The sequence below is a fragment of the Marmota monax genome, unplaced genomic scaffold (genome assembly GCF_021218885.2).
Source record: "Marmota monax isolate L192 unplaced genomic scaffold, Marmota_monax_Labrador192_F-V1.1 WCK01_AAM20220418_F8-fsc00047, whole genome shotgun sequence".
Lineage (NCBI taxonomy): Eukaryota > Metazoa > Chordata > Mammalia > Rodentia > Sciuridae > Marmota > Marmota monax.
Genome location: NW_026692072.1, coordinates 449,417 through 471,597, shown reverse-complemented (window position 1 = coordinate 471,597; position 22,181 = coordinate 449,417). Strand labels below are relative to the sequence as shown.

General features: G+C 34.2%; 1 protein-coding gene across 10 annotated transcripts in view; it reads right to left on the bottom strand.

Annotated features, from left to right (window-relative positions):
* Positions 1–255: 255 nt before the first annotated feature.
* The window catches only part of Hipk3 (homeodomain interacting protein kinase 3), a 100,798-nt gene continuing 78,872 nt past the window's right edge, over positions 256–22,181 (bottom strand). For 7 of the 10 annotated variants that reach the window (XM_058583151.1, XM_046455703.2, XM_046455685.2 and 4 more), the window contains exons 4-17: positions 17,345–17,464; positions 16,302–16,388; positions 15,420–15,604; positions 14,053–14,212; positions 13,515–13,638; positions 9,738–9,859; positions 9,368–9,495; positions 9,116–9,277; positions 8,898–8,960; positions 8,309–8,605; positions 7,867–8,007; positions 6,043–6,278; positions 5,237–5,364; positions 256–4,183 (exon numbers count right to left, since the gene is read on the bottom strand). In XM_058583151.1, the coding sequence (XP_058439134.1) occupies positions 3,707–4,183; positions 5,237–5,364; positions 6,043–6,278; positions 7,867–8,007; positions 8,309–8,605; positions 8,898–8,960; positions 9,116–9,277; positions 9,368–9,495; positions 9,738–9,859; positions 13,515–13,638; positions 14,053–14,212; positions 15,420–15,604; positions 16,302–16,388; positions 17,345–17,464 (2,430 nt within the window). In that variant the 3' untranslated portion in view covers positions 256–3,706. The remainder of the gene's footprint in view (positions 4,184–5,236; positions 5,365–6,042; positions 6,279–7,866; positions 8,008–8,308; positions 8,606–8,897; positions 8,961–9,115; positions 9,278–9,367; positions 9,496–9,737; positions 9,860–13,514; positions 13,639–14,052; positions 14,213–15,419; positions 15,605–16,301; positions 16,389–17,344; positions 17,465–22,181) is intronic. The other 3 variants (XM_058583147.1, XM_058583148.1, XM_058583149.1) reach the window with 3 other exon arrangements.

Sequence of the window (22,181 nt, the reverse complement as noted above, 5' to 3'; positions counted from 1 at the left end):
CAGACTTCAGTTTAAAAAGAAACAGTGAAATGTAGATTAGTTCTGGTTCCTGGTTCATCTGAGATTCATACTCCAAATGTGACTCTGGGCAAGTGACCTAAATATTTTGTGCTTGTGTCCTCATTCATATAACTATTTCACAACTATCTTGAGTTAAATGAGATGAGGTAAATAAATTGAGTTCTTAGTACTGTTAAATCTTTTCTTTCTCTATCCTGTAAGCAGTATTGAAGTGGAAAAAAAGTCAACAAACTGTTTGCTGCAATATATATATTTTAATTCAAAGTGAATCAACAGTAATACACCATAAATTCTTATTTTTGACACTCACCAAAATAGTCACCTGGAAAACCCGCTTTTTGTGACAAAGTACAGAAGGCTTGGTCACATTTAAATCACTGAGAACTAGAGAGAAATACTATCGCAAACTGTAATAGACATTACATCCATAAAAATTTTCCCAGTCCTTATTGTAATATTGCACAGTGCAATTGCTACATGGCAAACTAGTGTAGCATAGAAGTCAAAGCAAAAACAAACAAATCAAAGAAAGAAAGCCACAAGTCTAAAATCGTTAAACAGTTAACAGTTCAAACTTGGTAATCAAATCTATATCATTGGGTTCATTAAAACAAATCTTCCTACACCTTGCAGTGTATGATTTAACTTTCACTTAACACAAACCAAGTTTAAAATTAGTAGTAGAAATTTAAAAAATGAAGTTTTTGCTAACATAGTAATGTTTAATTAAACACCCTGAAAGAAAAAAAAAAACACTAAATATCAGGATATTTGATAAAAAATAATTTGCAAATTAAAATAGTATGCAAATATGCAACCTGGAAATCATGCAGTGTTTTATTTAAGAAAGCATTAAACCAAAGAAAACTGTTAAAAATGGTTTTAAATAGGGTATAAATCCAGATTCCTTGTCAATATGCTAAATTTAGACTTTAGCAGGATTTTGAAAAGTTTAAACACTTTAAAAAGCCCATGATTGCCTTAAGAGCAGTGTAAGTTAACTGCGATATGCCTTTAACAATATTATTACTGTAGTATGAAAATGTCAACCTTTACCATTTAGTCAATTGTTAACAAGACTACCTTGGCCTTGGAACTTAAATAACAGAAGATACACCATTTCAGGGTAGCAAACACAGCCCTGAACAAAAAGAAAACTGCACTGGTTTTGTACCTGTGAGATATGATCAATCTTTTGCACTTGGTGTTTCTGAAACATCCGTTGCCAGCATTGATTCTTTTCTAAGAAGTGAGCAGATACCAGTAATCTGCTGGACCATATAAATAAAATTAGAAGGCTGTGGAGGGCAGCAAATTTACTTAAATAGTGACTCCATAAACATGTCATCTGTAAATAATCTTTTAAATTAATCTTAGTCTACTTCTTTTTAAGTGTATTATATATATATATATATTTCTATTTATATAAAATGCATAGAATTGATTACTAAAAACACTGAAACTTGTGGGGAAAATTAAGTCCTTCATTTTCAGTGTGACTAAAAATGTACTGCTGGTTTTTATTTTATGATCTAATACTGTAATTTTTAAAATCAATTTCAGGCACATTTATTTCATTGATGATTATTAAATAAAACACTGCTTGTATTAATGGAGTAAAGAAAAGTTTATCCATTATTAGCTTATCATCAATGCTGTCCTAGAGCTGTCCTAGTGGTATGCAATTCATTTATTAAACAAACGCTGTAAATCCAAAACATTTGGAGAGTTTTACACTCAAATGCTTCGTACTGTTTATTCCAGTAAATGTTATAAGATTATATTCCAGATTTTTAAGGAAAAAAAGTTAAGTCAAGCCTGCAAGATACAGCTTTCTCAAGTGTCTACAATGCCAGTATGAAAATAAAAAATTAAGTTACATTGATACACCCAAGTTTTTTATATGCAGTGATGAGCACAAACATTAATAGAGATAAAATACTGATGCAAATAACACACCCCAAAATAACATATGCAATTATTTTCCATCATTTACAATACAGTAGTTACAATGACACTTCAAACAGAAAAGCAAAGTAAAAAAATCAAAACCCCAACTTCTATTTCATGTAATTAGACTTATACAGAAATTAGAAGGCTAAATAACAACTAGTTAATCACCTAATTTCACAGCTATCTGAAGTGGCAATCGTTACATAGCAGCTTATCTATGATACATTCAAGATAAATGATACAATTTATTACTTGTCTGTAAGCTAAAACACAGCCTCAGTTTAATACCTTTCCTTAAATTCCACCTCTACATTACAATATACTTGAGGTCTATGCAAAAAGTAGCTACCTTTTATATAGGAAATGGATGATTAAGTCTTTGGTGCTGTAAAAGCAACTTCATTTAAACATCACCACCATCACCACCAAGGGGGAAAAGGGGGGGAGGGGACCCAAGACACACTTCCTAGGAAAAAAAGCATGTAATTTCTGTCCCTGACGGAATGTATTAAATAAGCAACACCACCAACAAGCAAAACAAGTACTACAATGTAAAAATACTATAAAAAAACCCCAAAAAAACCAAAAACCCTCTCACATGCATAAATGAAAAATTGCACACAAAGAACTCACATCTTTTCAAGCTTCAATAGTAAATATTCTGCTACTATTTATTAAATACTGCATGGTTTGCCCAAGCTAAGATGAAACCACATCATGAATCAATGAGCATTTTGCATTTTCTTTCATTATCTACTCAATGTCATGCCTACTGCACCTCTAAACATTTTATTAAGTCCAATTATACAGCAAACACTTCCAAAATAAACTTAGATTGTATTGCAGTTTCACTTAACAGTATATAAAATGCTGTGCTGACAGTTATCAACTATCCATTAGATACTGTATCAATTTTTCTTAAGCACTACTAACTGCTTGCTTTTCTTGAAGCTAGATCATTCTGAAAAATCAGACAGCAGAATTCAGCTATAGCAAACATGCTGCCCTCTGAATAAGGAAAAAACAGCTACTATCTGAAATCATACCACACAAAACCAAAAATGAACACTACTCTATCAAAAGAAAATTAAAGAGTAGGTCTGAATTTTAAGTGCTGCAGTCCTCAACATTTATAGATAGGTAATAACATTAACAACCTCAAATATTTAAGGCACTATGTGTGGGAACGGTTTACAATGCAGCTGAGATTATTAGAACAACATTAAGAGCAAAGTCTAGGCAACATTTTGCCCATGCAAAAGACACATGCAAATGTAAAGAACAATAGCTCAATTTCTCAGGTTAAGTGACCCAACATTTATACACTAAGACACAGATAATACAATTCACTTGTATGCTGTAATTCTGACATATGTGCATCTGTTGCTCTAAGTCTGTACACAGAATGGCTTCCCAAATGTGGACGTGTCTTGCACTAGTTAGAAGGCAATTTTATAAAAAATAGCAGGAGCAAAACTGGACTTCTGCTCCCATAAGTCACCTGTCTAGAGTTACTACATAAGAAGATAACATGACCAAAGACAAGTTATACCAAATGTGCAAAACACATTAAAAGTGAGATTTTTAAAGCTCAAAGTTGTTTAAATTGCACCCAAGTCTACATGATTCAAAAATAATTTTCTTGTGCCATGGCTAATTTTTATTAAATACCATGTTTTTATTTTTAATCATATGTTTGTATCATTGAGCTTCCTCAATATACTTTTTTTTTTCACATATATGGATACTGGCTGAGTTTTGTTGGACTCAATGGAAATCCAGTATATGCAGGTGATGCTGCAATGTAAGAATGTGGTGGGAAGATTGGTTTGTATTGAGTCTGATGAATGGTTGGGGATGGTAACAGACGGGGATTTATGCCCACTGGGACTTGGTGAACTATGCCACTGGGATGGGAGATATTATAAGTTGGATGCTGTAACATAGGTCTTGAGGTACATGGAGAGGCTAAGAGGTGGGCCACTGGTGCAGCACTACTGAGGGTAGCTGATGATGGGTATGGAAGCAGAGTAGGCTGTCCTCCAAGGTGCGTATTTCCAGCCAGGTGGGCATGTACTGCTGTATGGTTAGGACTTCCATGAGAAAGAGTGAATGGATTACTGGTAACACTAGTAGGGATATAAGCTTGCTGTCTTCGATGCCCAAAATTTCCATTCCACTCTTGATGCCCAGATCCAAAGTGTTGAACCTAACACAAAGAAAAAAAATGATTAATAACATATTTTAGGGGCTGGAGTTGTAGCTCAGTGGTAGAAAGCTTGCCTAGCACAAGGGTTCAATCCTCAGCACCACATAAAAATAAAGGTATTGTGTCCATCTACAACTGAAAAAAAAAGTATTTTAAAAAACAAAAGCTTTAAAAAAAACTTATAAGATCAAAGGACAGAAAGAAGGAACTGTGACTAATTAGTCAACAGTAGATTGCTCAGAACGTTAGCTTACATTAATATAAGCAAAAGAGAGAAAAACACCAATGAGATACATACACATGCGTTGTAATATTTATTACTACATATTATTACAGTATTAACCCTGCCCCTACTACTGCTAGTACTATTACTGCCCCTAGCACTACTAACAGATATCATTGGAGTACTTACTATATATAAAATTAACATTTTATTAAACTCCAGAACAATCCCATGATATAACTATTACTTCCCATTAACTGTGGTTCTGATTTGTTGAAGAGACCTGGCCAAGGTAATATATACAGTGTGTGGCACAACTAATATTTGAACCCAGGTCCAACTCCCAATATTTGTGATTTTTTCTCTTCCCAACTAAAACACAACTGCCAAGCAGAGTGTCCAAGAGATGGGAAAACCCCAAAGGTCAGATGATCATCTCTACTAACACATAAAAAATATAGCTATGAATCTATGTGCATATGTTCTGATTTTAAAGAGTTAGAGACAACAAATAGTAAAACTTTGTCTAAGAGGGCTACAGATATAGTTCAGTGATAGAATGCTTGCCTAGCATGTTCAATCCCCAGCATTCCTCCCCACTCCAAATTTGACTGAAAACTTAACCGTATTAAAAGAAGAATATAAATTCTATGGATAATTCTATTTATCATCCTAGTAAGCAGTTTACACTTTAGTCACTTGGGTAATGAAAAGGGGAAAATTTATTAAGACTGCTTACAGTTTCAGAGTCCTTGTTCCTCTAAGGATGGAGGGGGGACACCTCTAAACTTGAATACTAAACACCTTTACATATTCATATATAAACTTACTTGGCTGAAGTTCAAATGCTGCTGCTGGAATGCTGATGTCAATTTTTGCTGACGATTACCCACTGCGGAAGGCTGGTTTAATCTTCCAGGGGCAGATCGTCCTTTTATTAATGGCTGGCATGTAGAATCTGGCAACAAACAAAATATGAGAGTTGGTCCTTTTTCCTCCCCTAATAAAAATTAGAAAAGTCTTTACGTATTTTGTACAATAGTGCCTTAAGAATCTTAAAATTAAATAAAAAGAAAAGAGAGCTGGGTGTGGTGGCACATGCTTACATTTCAGCAACTCAGGAGGCTGAGGCAGGCAGGAAACAAATTCAAAGCCAGCCTCAGCAATCAGTGAGACCCTGTATCAAAATAAAAACTAAAAAGGGCTGAGGATGTGGTAGAGCAGCCCTGGGTTTAATCCCCAGTACTAAAAAAAAAAAAAAAAAAATAGAATAAAATAAAATTATTAAATTTTTAAAAATTAAGTAAAGGAGCTTATGATTTCTAAGCACTAGATGATATCAGAAGAGATCTCCTCCATACAATACACAGGGCAAGAAGAAGGCAGAAATACAGAGATAACTTTTGGCAGTCGTATTTTCTGATATTCCTAATAAATTAAGACCTTTTAAGGACAATAAGAGGGCTGTGGCTGTAGCTTAGTGGTAGAGCGCTTGCTTCGTATGCATGAAGTACTGGGTTCAATCCTCAGCACCACATAAAAATAAATAAATAAAATACAGATATTGTGTCCATCTACAACTAAAAAGATAATTTTAAAGAAAAGACAATAAGAGAAACAGGAGGACTCAGTTTACCTGTGTTTGCCATATGCTCATCGGCATTTAATCCATTTTCTATTGCCATTGGTGGCACCACAACAGTACAAACAGCTGGCTTGGTTTCTATGTCAGCAGAAGTTGCCATGTCTGTGTTTTGATGAGTGTCTTCCACAAAACTGCTCTCTGCAAATGGACTGTCATGCCCTGAAGAGTCTGATGTTGGAGAGCCATCAACAGTATCACAACCACTTTCTTGTTCTTCATCTGACATACTACAAGAAAGCAGTTTTATAAGTAATATTTTTAACATTAAATCTGATATTGTGAGGTTGGGGCTGTGGCTCAGCAGTAGAGTGCTCGCCTAGCATGTGCAAGGCGCTGGGTTCAATCCTCAGCACCACATAAAAATAAATAAATAAATAATAGATAGATAGATAGATAGACAGATAGATAGATAGATCTGATATTGAGTAATATCCAGGCTCCAGTAAACTTAAAAGAATCTTACTCAGCTATTTTACATAATTATTCATTTTTCCTTTACCAACATATCATGTTTTCAAAGAATTCTAGACCCTAAAACTCATTCTCTATTCAATCGTTAAACCCAATTCCATCCTGTTTTAGAAAAATCCTTTCAGTACTGTATTTTTTCTCTTTTCCCCTTCCCACTTGATCCTTAGTGGTACTTCATAAAATTCTCCTTTATAAATTCTACATAATTTCATCTAGACAGAAGTATTGTTCTGGATAATTTAAATGAAATGTACAAACACACTAGCATGTGACTGGGATATTTCAGACATATGCCTTTTCAAAAGTCTTCCGGACTCTTCCAGGCAGAGTCTCAAATTTCTTCTACTGTTGATTGTTGATTGTTCTCAGGCTCCGACAAGATCTCACTGTTTAGAGTTTCTACATTACTGTTTGTTTTAATCACTAATTTCATACAATTTGAAGCATCTCTTTTTATATGTACATTTTATTTTCCTTTTTATCTTGTATGCATATTTATGTGTATATGCATAATTTATGTGTGTATATTAATATATAAGCTGAACACATCAATTTCCAAACCACATTATAAGTAATTTATAAGAAGAGAATATATTAAAAAGACTTTATAACTTCCACAGAGCTTTGCCTATTAGTATTTAATGCCATGTTTCCTGACTAAGGAAAAAGAGAAGTGTTCAAAATTAACTCTTAAAATTTTTTAAAGTATTATTGTTGACAAAAAAAATTCTAAAAACTGAAATCCAATGTATTTCATGAAAGTTCTTCTGGCTTATCTATTGAGATGTTAACAGATCATGCTGGTTATGAGAAGCTTACTGTCTTAGTGGCAGTACATGTCCCCAGCTAAAAAGAGGTCTAGAAAAGGAAATATGGACAAAACCATGCAAACACATCATCAATGATTTAAAAAAAAAAAAAAAAAATCACAGTGGCTGCTCTATAGATAGTGGGTCAGTCAGTAATTCATTACACAAAATATTCTTTTTTAAATTTTGTTCCAACAAATGTTTTTATTCAGAATTTATCACATAGTAGTCTCTGGAGCTCAAGTTGAAAAAGTGGACTTTTTTTTTTTAACCCTTTCGAAAACAGATTATTCTTTAAAAATTATTTCATAGAAATTTCAATTTTTCATTTGGAATTGTTCTATAATAATGAAAAAAAAATTCTACTAAAAACCTGAATCCACAAAAAAGTGATCTAGTTTAAAAAATCATGTTTAAGAGAGAATTCACTGTGGTAAATTGACAGATACTTATTAACTTACACAACAACAAAATAAATTATAGGCTTTTAGTAGATTTAATATTTATTACATAACTATTATTGAAATTCTCTTACCTGTTCGGTCTCTTGCAAGGGGATGGGCTGGACTGCCCTGAGGAGCTGGTGCTCAGAGTACTATCAGGACTACTTAATGAACACATCCGATCAATATTCAAAGTGCTCTGGCAAGCTTCACAATCTAGATTACCTTTACATCTAGTGGAAGAGGGAAGGGGAAAATGTGGGTAAAAAATGAGAAGATACTCTCAAAGTAACCAGAATTTACATTTTTAATTTAAGGATGGGAAATGTTAAGAATGAGCTACATGGACTAAAATTTAAAGCTTAAAAATACAACAGTAATCACAACAAATTTGATGTAGCATATCCACTTTGACTAGAACCCGATTATCTCATCTGAAGGTTTTACTCCAAACTAACAAGGTTGTCACAGGTATTTTTCAGCACTCCAGGGGCACCACCACCATTCTTTAAGGATGCCGAGTTGGGCACTTACTCTCTGAGCGAATGTCTTGGTGAAGTCTCTTCCTCATCAGTGTCACTGCTGATAGTGATCACACTCACTGCAGGACTCGGGGAATCGTCGATGATGATGGTTTGCCGTTGCTTTTCTGAAACCGATGAATCAGAGTCCTGTCTGACAGACGCTTCACAGCAATCTCTTGCCTCTACTTCTGAGTTATGATTGTCCTGTGTTTCTACACAACTTACTTCCTCAACACCTTTTCCATTTATTATCTTTGGAGAAATAAATGCTGAATGTGGGATACTGGTATTCTGCAATGAATTACTCCTGCAACCAAAGGAATAATTTGTAATTTCTATAATCAAAATATGGAAATGACATTTCTCTAATATATCTGTTGAACTGAACAATGCAAACCTTCACTTGTTCAAGTGTGTGTACATAATGCACTGACATATCAGGAGTTTTTGTGAAATATAGAATATTTCTAAAAATATTAGTGTAGATTGCATTTATATACATTTAAGTGGCCATATTTGGTAAATGTTATATCTGAATGTCTACAATTGCTACGTTATAGGTAGATAATAAATCAAAAGGGCAAGAAAGACAATCTTACCAACAGAAAGCATTTATTTCCTCTCTTCCTGGCTCCCATTCCATTAGTTTTACCAAAATACCTCTGAGAAATTGAGAAGGGAGCTCGCTTAGTGTTTGTAACAAAGCTATCAAAGAGGTCATTTTGAATACAACAGAGTGACCCTTTAGTGTACATGCAAAATTCATTTTAAAGATTAAATCTCAAAATGCAAGAAAAGTTGAAGTACCAATACCCACCTGTTCTGACACAGTTTATTTTTCTTGGTAGTGGCAGGCTGAGGCCAGACTACATGTGCAATGCCCACACTAATTGGCTGAGGGGCTGATAAAGTTATCTGATTTGTTAGAAGAGGCTGTGGCATCACTGAGTTGTAATGATTGCTGTGTGAAATAATTTTCCTAAAGGAAAAAGTTCAGAAAAATTAAATCTCTTCTTTATAGAGATCTATTTTTTTCAGACTATTCACAAATCTCTTGTTTTGAACTTACCCCCAGTCTCCAAGCCTTTGTGAAGCAGCCACACCCTCAGAAGTTAGTGTAGCAGTAGCAGGAGCCATGGGTGTTACCTGCTGCCAGGCAGGTACCAGCATCTGCTGTGTTCTACCAGACCATGTCTGCTGTGTCAAAACAGAACCACCAAACAAAAGCCTCTGAGTTATAGATCATACAACTCAAACTCAAAATGTATTAAAGTCACAAATAACAATTATAAAAGTTAAAGGCAACAAATATCCTACAAAAAGGATTGAAAGTGACCGACCCAACAGCACAGGCTGATAATAAAACAAATACATCAGTGCCTTTATTTATATGTCAAGAGGACAGCTCACGTGCAAAAACATAATGAATTATGACCAACCTGAGAGAGAACTCCTGGTCGGATCTGTAGAGGCTGCACAGCTGGGGCCTGAGTTACAAGTGGAACTGTATTGTCCACCCTTATTGAATAACTGGTGGGTTTACCATGTGCTGCAGGAATACCTGTGAAACGATTCAGTAAGAGAAAAAAAAATTTCCTCTGATTTAATTTATAAAATCATTCTAAATGTAAAGAAATAAAGTCTAGGTTTATAAAACCATTCCCTATGCAAAACTTTCATAACTCTAGTAAAGAAATGTACTTTCTATCTACTTTGTGTTACATCAGTCCAAAAACTGTTATAAAGTTATCTGGCCTCAGCCTGCCACTACCAAAAGAAAAACTCCTTGTTTTATGAATGCTACACAGAGTTGAGTCATTTATTTTTCTTGAAATTTCCATTTCCCTTTGAAGTTTGCTATTGTAGTTTATTTTCTTTTCAGATCGTTCTCCCACTGTAATGAAGGCCCTAGAAAGGTAAAGGCACTTGACATCCTGATACCCTGGCAAGTAAATGTTCTTATCATACAAACTTTTAACTATGAAGCTGTGGCAGGATCTGACATACTTGACAACAAAAGGGGGATATAGTGCATTTCACAATTCAATGGACAAGATGGTTTGTGAAGGGGATGGAAATTCCAGAGATTTCCAAATTTCTGAATGGCATATACATTAAGGAAAAGCAAAATAATAACAATAATAATAATAATAATAATAATAATAATAATAATAATAATAATAATTTATTCTGCCTAATTTGATGACATAACAAAGCTTTGCCCAATATGGCTTAAAGGACAAGTGCTCTAGTCCTCGAGAGCTGCTGGAACTCCAGAACAAATATGTTTCCCATTTAACAAACAGATCTACCTAATTATCCATGTGGAAAATTAAAAGTAGGCTTGCCAGCAATGTTAATCCCATTAATGTTAGTATTTTTGTTCAATGTATTGCAAAGTGCCTTCCAAATATTGTCTTACACAACTTAACTTTGAGACAAGAAAATATAAGCATGATACCCCAACTGAGAGCTTTAACTAAGAAGATTCTAGGGACATCATCCAGGGTCAAAAAACAATTAACTAGAATAAATTAACTACATAATTCCAGACTACTGTAGTAGTCACTTCCAATACCTTGCAAGAAATGTGTTGTTAGGCAATTTCACACAACTGTGTGAACAACATAGCATTGTACTACTAAATGAAGATGACTACCAAATCTCCTGGCAATGTAATCTCCTGCTCACCCCCCACCTACCACCACAGTACTGGGGACTAAACCCAGGGCCTTGTGCCTGCTAAGTAAGTACTCTACCACTGAGCTACATCCCCAACCCCAGACAACATGACCTTAAGGAACCACTGTCAAATATGCAGCCCTTCAATGACTGACGTATGTAGCGCATGGCTTAAAAATATTGTAGGTTTTTGAATAAAGGTGATGTTGGCTTTTTTTTCAGTCATAAAACAAAAATATAATTGTTTTCTTTTCCTACTGAAAAACAATCTTACATTTTTTTTTGCACAAATATAAGTGCTAATCCTAAGGTGACTTTTATCTTACTGCCAGTGTATTCTACTTTCTCACTCCACCTAAAAAGCTAGGTATGGATTAAGTTTTACAAAAGTCTAGACATTTCTTTTTCCTAACTGATTTTCTTGCCCCTTCCAAAACGTATGCCTTGATAAGAAAATTCTCTAAGAAATGGAATATAAGCACACAAGCAGTGAAATTATACCAGGGCAACAGATAATTTCTTCAAGGAAAGAAAAAAAGCATAATTCACTTTGATAAGGAGGAAACTCCCAAACCCAAACAATAATCAAATTGCCCTTAAGTTCTCTTTATTAACAACACCTGAAGTAAGAATTCCCTTCTATCTTCTCTCTTCAATAGCAATGGATTAGAATCCCAACTTTTTTTGACAGTTATTAAATTAGCTTAAACTTGGTCTTTGATTAGATTTGCTTTAATGATTAGAGAAGTGGGACATAAAAAGCTTATAAAGATTGTTTTACAGAGGAGAATCTTGCTGGAATGCATCTCACTCTAAAATGGTAGGTTTCATTCAGAGGGAAGGAATGGCTAAACTTTTCAGGTTACTAAATAATTTTAAATGCTTGTTTCATACATATAACTTATACTCAGATTTGTTAAATAAAAGTTTGACTAAGTCTTCTACACTAAAGTACTTTTGGGGGAGGGGGTTTCTGGGGATGAACCCAGGGCCTTGTACATGCTAGGCAAACACTCTACCAGCTGAGCTACATCCCCAGTCCTATTAAAGTATTTTTTAATAAGCACAATCTTACAGAATCTATGTACAAATATCTATATATTATATTAATAACATAAATACATTACCTATACACCATGGCCCCAGTGTAAAATAAAAAATTTAAGTCAAAGAGATAGGCATAAAATTTATTTCAAAACAGTCTAGGATCACACCAAAATTACTACTCCACAACTGCACAGTAATTACTTTTAAATGTTTCTTACAGATAGACTGGCACATCATGAAGGGGAGGGGTAAGAAATCCAATACTGAGATTTTCTATAGTGATGCTGAGTTGGGGAAATTGTCTACTTCTAAGGCAGATTGTCTACTTCTAAACCACTCATATACTTGCTACCATATGTACAGAAGAGTTACTTTTTTAAATCAATTATACACCATATAGTTAAAGGATTTATTTAACCTTATTGAAATGTTTTAAGACTGTTGCTCAACCCTGTTTAGAAATGTATCTGATAAGTCTCTTTTTTTATACATAAAAAATAAGCTCTGAAGAAGAAAAAAAAAAACTGCTACTCCAAATCTTCATGGAATACACCACAGTGTGGGGTGAGTGACCCTCCAACTGCCTCTGGTTCATGGGAGAGATTATCAGAACCAAAAAACCTATTTGTTAACATAGATTATAAACTCACCTAAGAGAAAAACCAGAACGTCTACCACACTCACTTTCAGATGATATATATATATATATTGATTAATTATGCAAATATAGCAAAATATTAATGCTTGTTGAATCTAAAATAGAATATATTATTTTTTTCATTTTCTATGTATTTGAAATTCTTACAGTAAACAGTTGGAGAAAAACACACACAACAGCATCTTTAAAGAGGGCTAACAACTTGATAATGTGGGCAATTTTATTACTAGAGATAGCCATTGGTCACTGCCACAGATACTCAAGGCCACCACTAGATCACAATTTCATCTTGAGAATTAACCATTTGTCATTTTTTAAAAATGCTTTCAGTTAACACAACCTTCCAACTGAGACCTTATATCCCATATGATCACACAACTCAAATTGACATGTAGGTCAATGAAAGACCACATATACTATAATGTTCCCTTAAGATTATTGCCTAGGGACATGGAAGCCATCTTAGTTTGTGTAAGGATGCTCTATGATGGACATAATGACAAAATCACTTAACAGCACATTTCTCAGAGTGTATTCCTATTGTTAAGCAAAGCATGCACACATATTAAAGAGCTGAGAAGAAAGCTACCAAGTAGAACAGTAGTTAAAGATTTGACTTGTTTTCACATGTTAATACAAACATGTCAACAAACATGTTCTTGGTACTTTGTTAGGTCATATGCGATATACCAAAATTTCTCAGAAGTTGCTCAAATGCTTAAGTGAAATTTAAAAATTCAAAAAAACTTCAAATCCAGACTCCTGAGTTGCTGGGACTAAAGGCATGTACCACCATGCCTAGCAAAGTACAATTTAAATGACAGAATACCTTGAATAGCTGGGGGACAGATAATCAGTGTCTGCTGAAAAGCATCACCACAACCAAACTGTGCAGTTCCCGCCTGCAGGGGTATCCCGTGGTGTACAACAGAGTGAGCAGACGTGGTTAATGCCTGTAACAACAATGCACAGCACATTACACACAGCAGTATTCCAACTGCCACACACATTCCTGAAAATCTTAATTCTACAATAAAAATTGACCCAGAACATGAAAAGAAAAACAAATTGACCCAACTAAATTAAATTTAAAAATTGATTTGTTGAACTCTACTTTTGGCAGTTGTGACATAGAAGAGCAAGTAGAAGATATGGAGAGAATGAAAGAGGAAAGTAAAAAAATGAATTTGAATACATTTGTTCCAATCGTTAGCTTGAAATTTCGGATTTAATAGAAAAGCTATACCATGTCCTCCCAGCACTATAATTTCACATGCCAACAAGAAACTTTTGTCTACCTCAAAAGCAAAATGAATACTCATAAAAATTTTTTAAGAGTATAATTATTAATTACCACAAGTTCTTACCTGACTTCTTAATGTTCCAATTTTAGTAAAATTTGCTGTCAGAGTAGCAGTGCCACTTGAAGCAACTGGTCTTAAAAGTGAAGTTTTGTTGTGATGATTTGGGTCACATGAATTTGGGTGGGACTTACAAATATCCATAATATGAAAACAGGACTTCACACTGCAAATGAAAAAGTTAAAGATGTTATATTATTTTAAGTGCTTATAGTAGTTTAAAATTATTGCATATTAACAAAAAAATTTAGAAAATAAAATTCTGATTTGCATTTAATCTACCTATTTCCAATATTCATCTTACTAGGATATCCTATGAGGAAAAAAATGAATTTAAAAGCAAGGAAAAGTATTATTATTACCTGCAACATTTTAAGACAAAAAAGCAATAGTGGGGGGCTGAGGTTACGGCTCAGAGGTAAAGCACTCGCCTAGCATTCGAGAAGCACTGGGTTCAAGCCTCAGCACCACATGAAAATAAAATAAAGATATTGTGTCCACCTATAACTAAAAAATAAATATTTTTTAAAAAAATCTAGTGGGTATTTTGTAGATAGCATACAACATTTTTGACCCTTATCCTAAATGTTTTTTCCTAAGTTTCTGTTTCTCCAGACTAATGAGTTAAATTTATCAACTATGTAGTTACAATGTTATTTTCACAGTGAGAATCAATAGGACATGCTGAAGTATTTGGGGTAAGTAATGGGGCTTCATGAAAATATCAATTTTAAGGACAATTCATAATAATAAATAGTGATTTATTCCTATGCCTTCTTTGTTAAGTCATCTTAAAATAGTAAATGAAGCTGGTTTATATTATTTACTTTATTCCCCTCCCTTAAAAAGGAGGTCTAGGACTCTTAAAAATTTGTAAGATTTGCCTAAGGAAACTCTGATAAGACCTTCAGATTTTGAGCATATATTATTATAATCTATCAAAAAACTCTTTTTCTCTTCCAGAATGCAGCGGAGCAAAGGTATGAAGGGAATGGAAAATGGAGTTTGAAGGACACGAAAGAACACAGGATCTAAGGTCTGTAAAAACTGAAATGTGTCTTGGTAGAGAAAACTGATAATATTTCCTTTTACATATCACAGGTTACTGAGGTAAAAATGCCATGTAAAACCAAAACCACTTGCTCTTATTTTCAGTATGGTTCTTTTGGAGAAAGAACATTGAACTGCAATTCAAATTTGTTCTATTTCTACTCTGCCATTTACTGATCTACATAAACTTGAACAACTTATCTATTTCTTTTAACTCAGTTTACATGTATGTAATGAAGAAGAATCATTTTTTAACACATTGATTTTCTAGAGATCTATATTATTTTTCAAGAACCAATACAAAACATTATAAGCAGACATACTGGTTGCTATGAGGAAAATCTAAAAGATGTTTCATATTAACAAAAGGATGGTTCAGCGTCTCAACTGGAGTAATTCTTAAATCTGCATCAATCAGCAACATTTTCTTCAATAGGCTAACAAATTCTCTTCTATCCGCTTTCTCAGCCAAAAGATCACTTCCTTCCAAATCCATCACTGTGTTCACCTATGAAATCAAAATTTCAAAACATCAAATAAAAATAAGTCATAGAGGGTAGGAGATTTAAAACATTATAGCTTTATAAAAATATATTTAAAAAATAGGAAACTACAATGATTTTGAAATAAATAAAAACAATTAAAATTAACAAATCCTCAAAGTATTTCGAGGTACCAAACAAAATTCAAAGCAGAGGAAAAGCAAATAACCATTTCTAATGTAGGAAAACCAAGTCTGCTTGCTAGGATTTTTCCTTTTGAAGAAAATATTTTCTACTAAGTAATAAGATAGCTAAACTAAAAATTTGATAAAGACATGCAGTTTAGCTTCTGAAAGTTTGAAAATTTAGAATCAATTTCATTTGAAAAACATAAATACAGCAATTACTCTACAGTCATTTAGAAAATGAGTAACATGCCGGAGACAGTAGTATACTCCTGTAATCCTAGAGGCTCGAAGGCTAAGATCACTAGGAGGATCACAAGTTCAAGGCCAGCTTTGGCAATTTAGCAAGGCCCTAAGCAACTTAACAAGACCCTATCTCAAAATAAAAAAGAAAAAGGGCTGGGGATGTGGCTCAGTGGCAAAGTGCAATTTCCCAGTATCAAGAAAAAAAGAAATGATTAACATATTTTGGCACCCAAGGCATTCAAGACTACTATCTTAAGCTTAGAAGATTAACAAATGTAACTGTGGTACTCACATGCGCAATATCATCCAGACTGTTGAATATGTACTTTCTGGCTTCTTTAGACTTCATTCCTGTCTCAGCTTCATGTTCTTCCAGTGTCTTATTACATATATCAAAGAGAACAATAATATATTAGTAGCCACCATTTGCAAATTTCTATCTCTTTAATCCTGGCACATTTAGTCTAATTTATTGAGCATTCTAAGGCAAGTGACATTTTCAAAAGAGCGACAATCAAAAATATAATTTTTAAAAGCACAAAAAAGTTAAAAAAAAAGCGCCTTGCTTTAAGCAAAGAAAAATATTACATATATAACAACTCCTTTTAAACAAAAACTATTTATAAAGTTAATCATTGAGAATTTACTGATTCCACCAAAGACTCTAGCAATAGAATCTTTGAGATAGGCAGTAAGTGGTTAGATTCAGTTCTTAGATTCAGTTACCATCCTATAAAGCTTAATAATATAGAACTGATTAGACAAGCACACAATACAAATGTAGTTATGCATATAATAGTTAAAAAATCATTAAGAGCCAGGTTCAGTGGCAAATATCTATAATCCCAGCAACTTAAGAGACTGAGGCAGGAAGACAGCAAGTTTGAAGCCAGCCTGTGCAACTTAATGAGACAGTGTCTCAAAAGATAAATAAATAAAAAGGGGAGCAGGGGTTGTGGCTCAGTGGTAGAGCGCTTGCCTTACATGTGTGAGGCACTGGGTTCAATCCTCAGCACCACATATAAATAAATATATTGTGCCCATCTACAACTAAAAAAAAAAATTTTTTAAGGGCTAGGGGTATATTTCAGTGGAAAAGTTCAATTTCCAGTACCACACCAATCAATAAATAAATAAATAAAAATTAAAGGTGAGTTAATTACACTGTTAGGTTAGAAAATGAGCTATTATTCTGAGAGAACTTCCTTCTTAAAGGATTTTAAAAAGTTCAAAAGGATAGAATGTAGTAAAATAAAAACAGGCATAGAAGAGATTACCTGTGCAAGAAGCAATTTAGAAAACTGTTTTTCTAAATATTATTTTTTAATGAATTACCTTTAATCTCCAACCAGAATGAGACATATCTGTTTCTCTGCAAAAAAATCTTGCGGACTTCGTACCCACATTTAACAACTGTTCTCCTGGTAAACCTTGAGTCTGAGAAATGTATCGAATCTGAAAAATCATTTAAAAAAATACAGTTAAATTCTTTCATGCAATAGATGTTATTTGAACACTTACCTTAGCCACTATGCTAGATGTTGGGTCAGACATGAAAAGGTATCATCTGTGCCCTCAATAAATTAATAGTCTAGTGGGAAATATGGTACAGTATTTAAAGTACCATAATAAATGTATGCTTCATGCAAAGACAAAAACGGCATACCTAAAATAATCTTATAGTCAAAGATCCTTGATAAAAACCCTGTACTAAAATTACAATACACATAAATATGGAAAATCAAGAGAGAATACCTAAACATTCAAAGCCTGGAAGTACAGAGGTTCATTAAGGGAAAAATGGTTAAGAGATAAAACTGAACTAGCAGACAAAACCTTATCAACAAGAAGTTTCAATTTTGTTCTAGGAGGTGATAATGGAAAATCAATGGAGAAATTCAAGCAAGAAACTAACAACTTACTGTCCTGTGCCCCCCATCCCCTCCCCTCTATTAAGTACTAGGGATTGAACCTAGAGTCTCTCTACCACTGAACTACATTCCCAATCCTTATTTAAATTTTTTTATTTTGAGACAGAATTCATTATGTTTCCCAGGCTGGCCTCAAATTTATGATCTTTCTGCTTCAGACTCCCGAATCATAACTTACATTTTTAAAGTAATGCCTAAGAATGGGTAAGGAGATAAGGCCGGAGGAGACCGATATACAGGGGCCTGAATTGAGAGACTGGATGGAGAGACAGTAAGTAGAGCATTCAAGAAATTTAGACTGAGAGACAAGATGTATTACTACTGAGGGAGTCTGGAGTCCCTGGCCTATGTGTAGTTGTTTCTATAAAGGAAGACACACAGTTATAGATAAGCTCTCCCAAGGAGCATACTAAAAACCTTCAGCCTCAGGGACTGGTTGCTCTGTTTGGAATACTTCTCCCAGTGTCCATATGGCTCTCTCACTTCCTTCAGGAATAGGCTCAAATGTCACCTTTATCCACAAGGCTTTCCAAGCCAATAAATAAAAGCAGGCTCTGCCCTTCTCAGCAGCCCCATCCTTCTGGACATATTTGTCCCCACTATGCTTTTTACCATCTGTTATCCTATACATTTACTTTCTACTTTTTTTACCCCATTCTCTATTAGAAACTAAGTTCCATGTAGGGAGGGACTCTGTTTATGTACATATATCCCCAACACCTATGACAGTGCCTGGTATACAGCAAGCCCTCAGATATTGGTTCTCTTACTCATGATTGGGAATATAGAATAAACAGAGGTTTAAAGGGAGAGAGATGCCAGGAATGGTGGTAATCCCAGCTACTCAGGAAGGTGAAGCATGAGGATTACAAGTTTGAGGCCATCCCGGACAACTTAGTGCAACCACGTCTCAAAAATTTAAAAAGGGCTTCGGATATAGTTCAGTGGTAGAGTACCCCTGAACTATAGAGAACTTCCTTCAATCAATCCCAGTAACTAAATAAGGAAAAAAAAAAACATGGGCTATAGCTCCTTGCCTGGAATCAAAATCTAGGGATAGGACACCAGGAGAGGCTGAGGGATTTGAGAAACCAACACAAAGACTATGAAACCCATTCAAGTGACTGATAGGCTGACATCTGTCGGGTGAGACTAAAGTCCAAAAGATCACCAGGACCACAGAAGGGGGACAGAATAGAGCAGGGTTTGGTTAGGCCCTTTGACCTTTTTTTTGTTGTTGTTTATTTATTTTATTTATTTATTTGTGATGCTGAGAATCAAACCCAGAGCTTCACACATGCTAGGCCACCACTGAGCCACAATCGCAGCCCCAGGCCCTTTGACTTTTAATCCTTCCCCCATATTGCCTTGGGAGCTCATGAGGTAGTATGGAGGTCCACTGTTAATAGCTTCTGGATTCAGACTTTCTATGTTCAATTCTTAGGCATAGGGAAGTATTTAACTTCCCCACAACCTAGTTTCCTCATTTATAAACAAGAGGTAATAGCATGTACCTTCTAGAGTTGTTAAGAGCATTAAATAAGTTCATGTGGGAGGGACAAGAATAGGAAAGATAGTAGAATGAATCAGATGTAACTTTCCTTTGTTCATATATGAATCTACCACCAGTGAAACTCCATATCATGTATAACCACAAGAATGGTATCCTAATTAGAATAAATTATACTTCATGTATGTACAATATATCAAAATACACTCTACTGTTATATATATCTAAAAAGAACAAATTTTTAAAAATTTTTAAAAAATGAGTTCATGTAAAGTATTAACAGTTCCTGGCACATAAAAGAGTTCAGTAAGTAATCATCAGTAATATTACTATCACTCACTCAACTGCCACTGGAAGGCAAAAATAATAATCATAATTTTCTTTTTTTTAAGTACCAATATTGAGGCTGGGGTTATGGCTCAGCGGTACAGCACTTGTGTAGCACATGGGATGCACTGGGTTTGATACTCAGAGCCACATATAAATAAATAAAATAAAGGCCTATCAACAACTAAAATATATTTTTTTTTAAAATACCAATATCCTGTTTTGAGGGTCCAAGTTTATCAAGGAAACTACTAAAATAGCAAACAGATAACAGAGAAAGGTATATGCCACTGATGCTCTTATCACATCCTAAATTAGAAAATCCAAATCTAAGGAGATGGGAAAGTCTATGAAAATCAAACACATTAAATAGTCTTAAAAACTTATGTGAGGGCTGGAAGTATAGCTTAGTGGTATAGGCCTAAATGTCATGCACAAAGCCCTGTATTCAATCCCAAGCACCACCAACAAAAAAGAAAAATAAATGTGAAAAAAAAAAATCTGGTCAGGAATTGAACCTAGTGTCCTACACATACTAAGCAGGCATTCTACCACAGAGCTACAGTCCCTGCCCCTATAAACATGTTCATGGATGCAAAAAAGCATAACACTCCCAAACCAATGTAGGATTCTTTTTTTAAAGAAAATTAAGGGTAGAGGAAAGTTCTCCTATCTTGAACTTAAACATTTAATTAGGCCTATTGAGCAAACATCTTACTTGAAAAAGAGTATAAAATCTAAGACTAACCACCAAAGCAAGGAGTCTAAACCTTCGCTACTATTCATTTACATTTATATTTTAGAAAATCACTTATTTTGAAACACTAAATTGAAAATTATTCAACTAATGATGTTATATTATTTTTTCAAACTCTTTAGAAGCAAAGTCACAAACATTCTGAAAATATTGTTAGTCTACATCAGATAACACCTGTTCCAGGTTTTGTTGGAGTTTTGTTGTGGTTGTTATTGTTGTTGTTTTTTTCTTTTCCTTTCTTTTGTTTAACCATCAATAATAGAATTTAGAAAACTTGGGTTTTGGTCATTGTGTTGTTTTTAAAATTAGCATTGTGACTTGACAAATCAATTTATTTTGTGGTACCTCCGTTTTCTCTCCTTTGAAAACTGGGAGGACAATGAATAGATAATCTCTGGGGTCCTTTTAAGTACTAACATAGGTAGTCCAAGAATAGATGTGTTAAGTCCAAATTCAGAGTATAATAACAAATCAACTTTGGAATTGCCACTAGATGGTGTCCTGTTCCAGAGTAAAAAGCATGCCACAGAGCCAAAAGTAGCGGTTGACTGGTTCCTCAGCACTTCCGAGGGATGATGGGACTTTTTGATGAGATTACCAACTCTTTCAGAGGTAGCAATAGTCTAACATCTGCATCAAAGTTAGAAGCTGGGTAAAAAGCTTGAGAGAGAGAGAGAGAGAGAGAGAGAGAGAGAGAGAGAATATGGAAAATTTTTTTTAAAAAAACTATTTTTTGGGCTAGGGATGTGGCTCAAGTGGTAGAGTGCTTGCCTGGCATGCGCGAGGCACTGGGTTCGATCCTCAGTACCACATAAAAATAAAAGATATTGTGTCCACCTAAAACTAAAAAAATAAATATTTAAAAAAAAGAAAAGAAACTGTCTTTTAAGAGGTATTCTACATATGGAGGAGGGAAGGCAGAGACTATAAAAAACCTGACCTAAAAGAGAAGGTTCAAGGGCTGGGGATGTGGTCAAGTGCCTCTGAATTCAATCACCAGTACCCGCTCCCTCCCCCAAAAAAGAAAAGGTTCATGGGTTGAAAGTCACTGGAAGATGATAAAAGTCAATGCTAATATCTAATAAAACTACATTTATCAATACTAAATGATTTTTAAAGTCATCTCAGGAACATTCAAGTCACTCAAATTAATTATCTCTTATATATTCCATTTGGTATAGAAAACCAAGCCCTAAAAAACAGAATTAAAGAACAACATATTATGTGATTGTCATGTGCGCTTTTAAAATGTTCTATTTTCGGGCTGAGGTTGTGGCTCAGTGGTAGAAGGCTTGCCTAGCACGTGTGAGGCCCTGGGTTTGATTCTCAGCATCACATATAAATAAATAAAATAAACAAACGTATTGTGTCCACCTACAACTAAAAAATAAATATTAAAAAAAGTTCTATTTTCTATTTTTTTCTTGCTTAAAAGTTAAATATCATATCACCTAAATAAAAATTACTATTATCCAACATAAGCTTACTACCAAAAAAATTATATAACGACTTTGTTGAATTTGACTTACATTTCCCATTAAAAAGAGTTGACTCGATCTCCAGAATAAGGAAGACACAAAAAGAATAATGAATAATGAATAAGAGAGCAGTTTCTCCAAAAACAATCTTCATATTAAAAAATCAAAA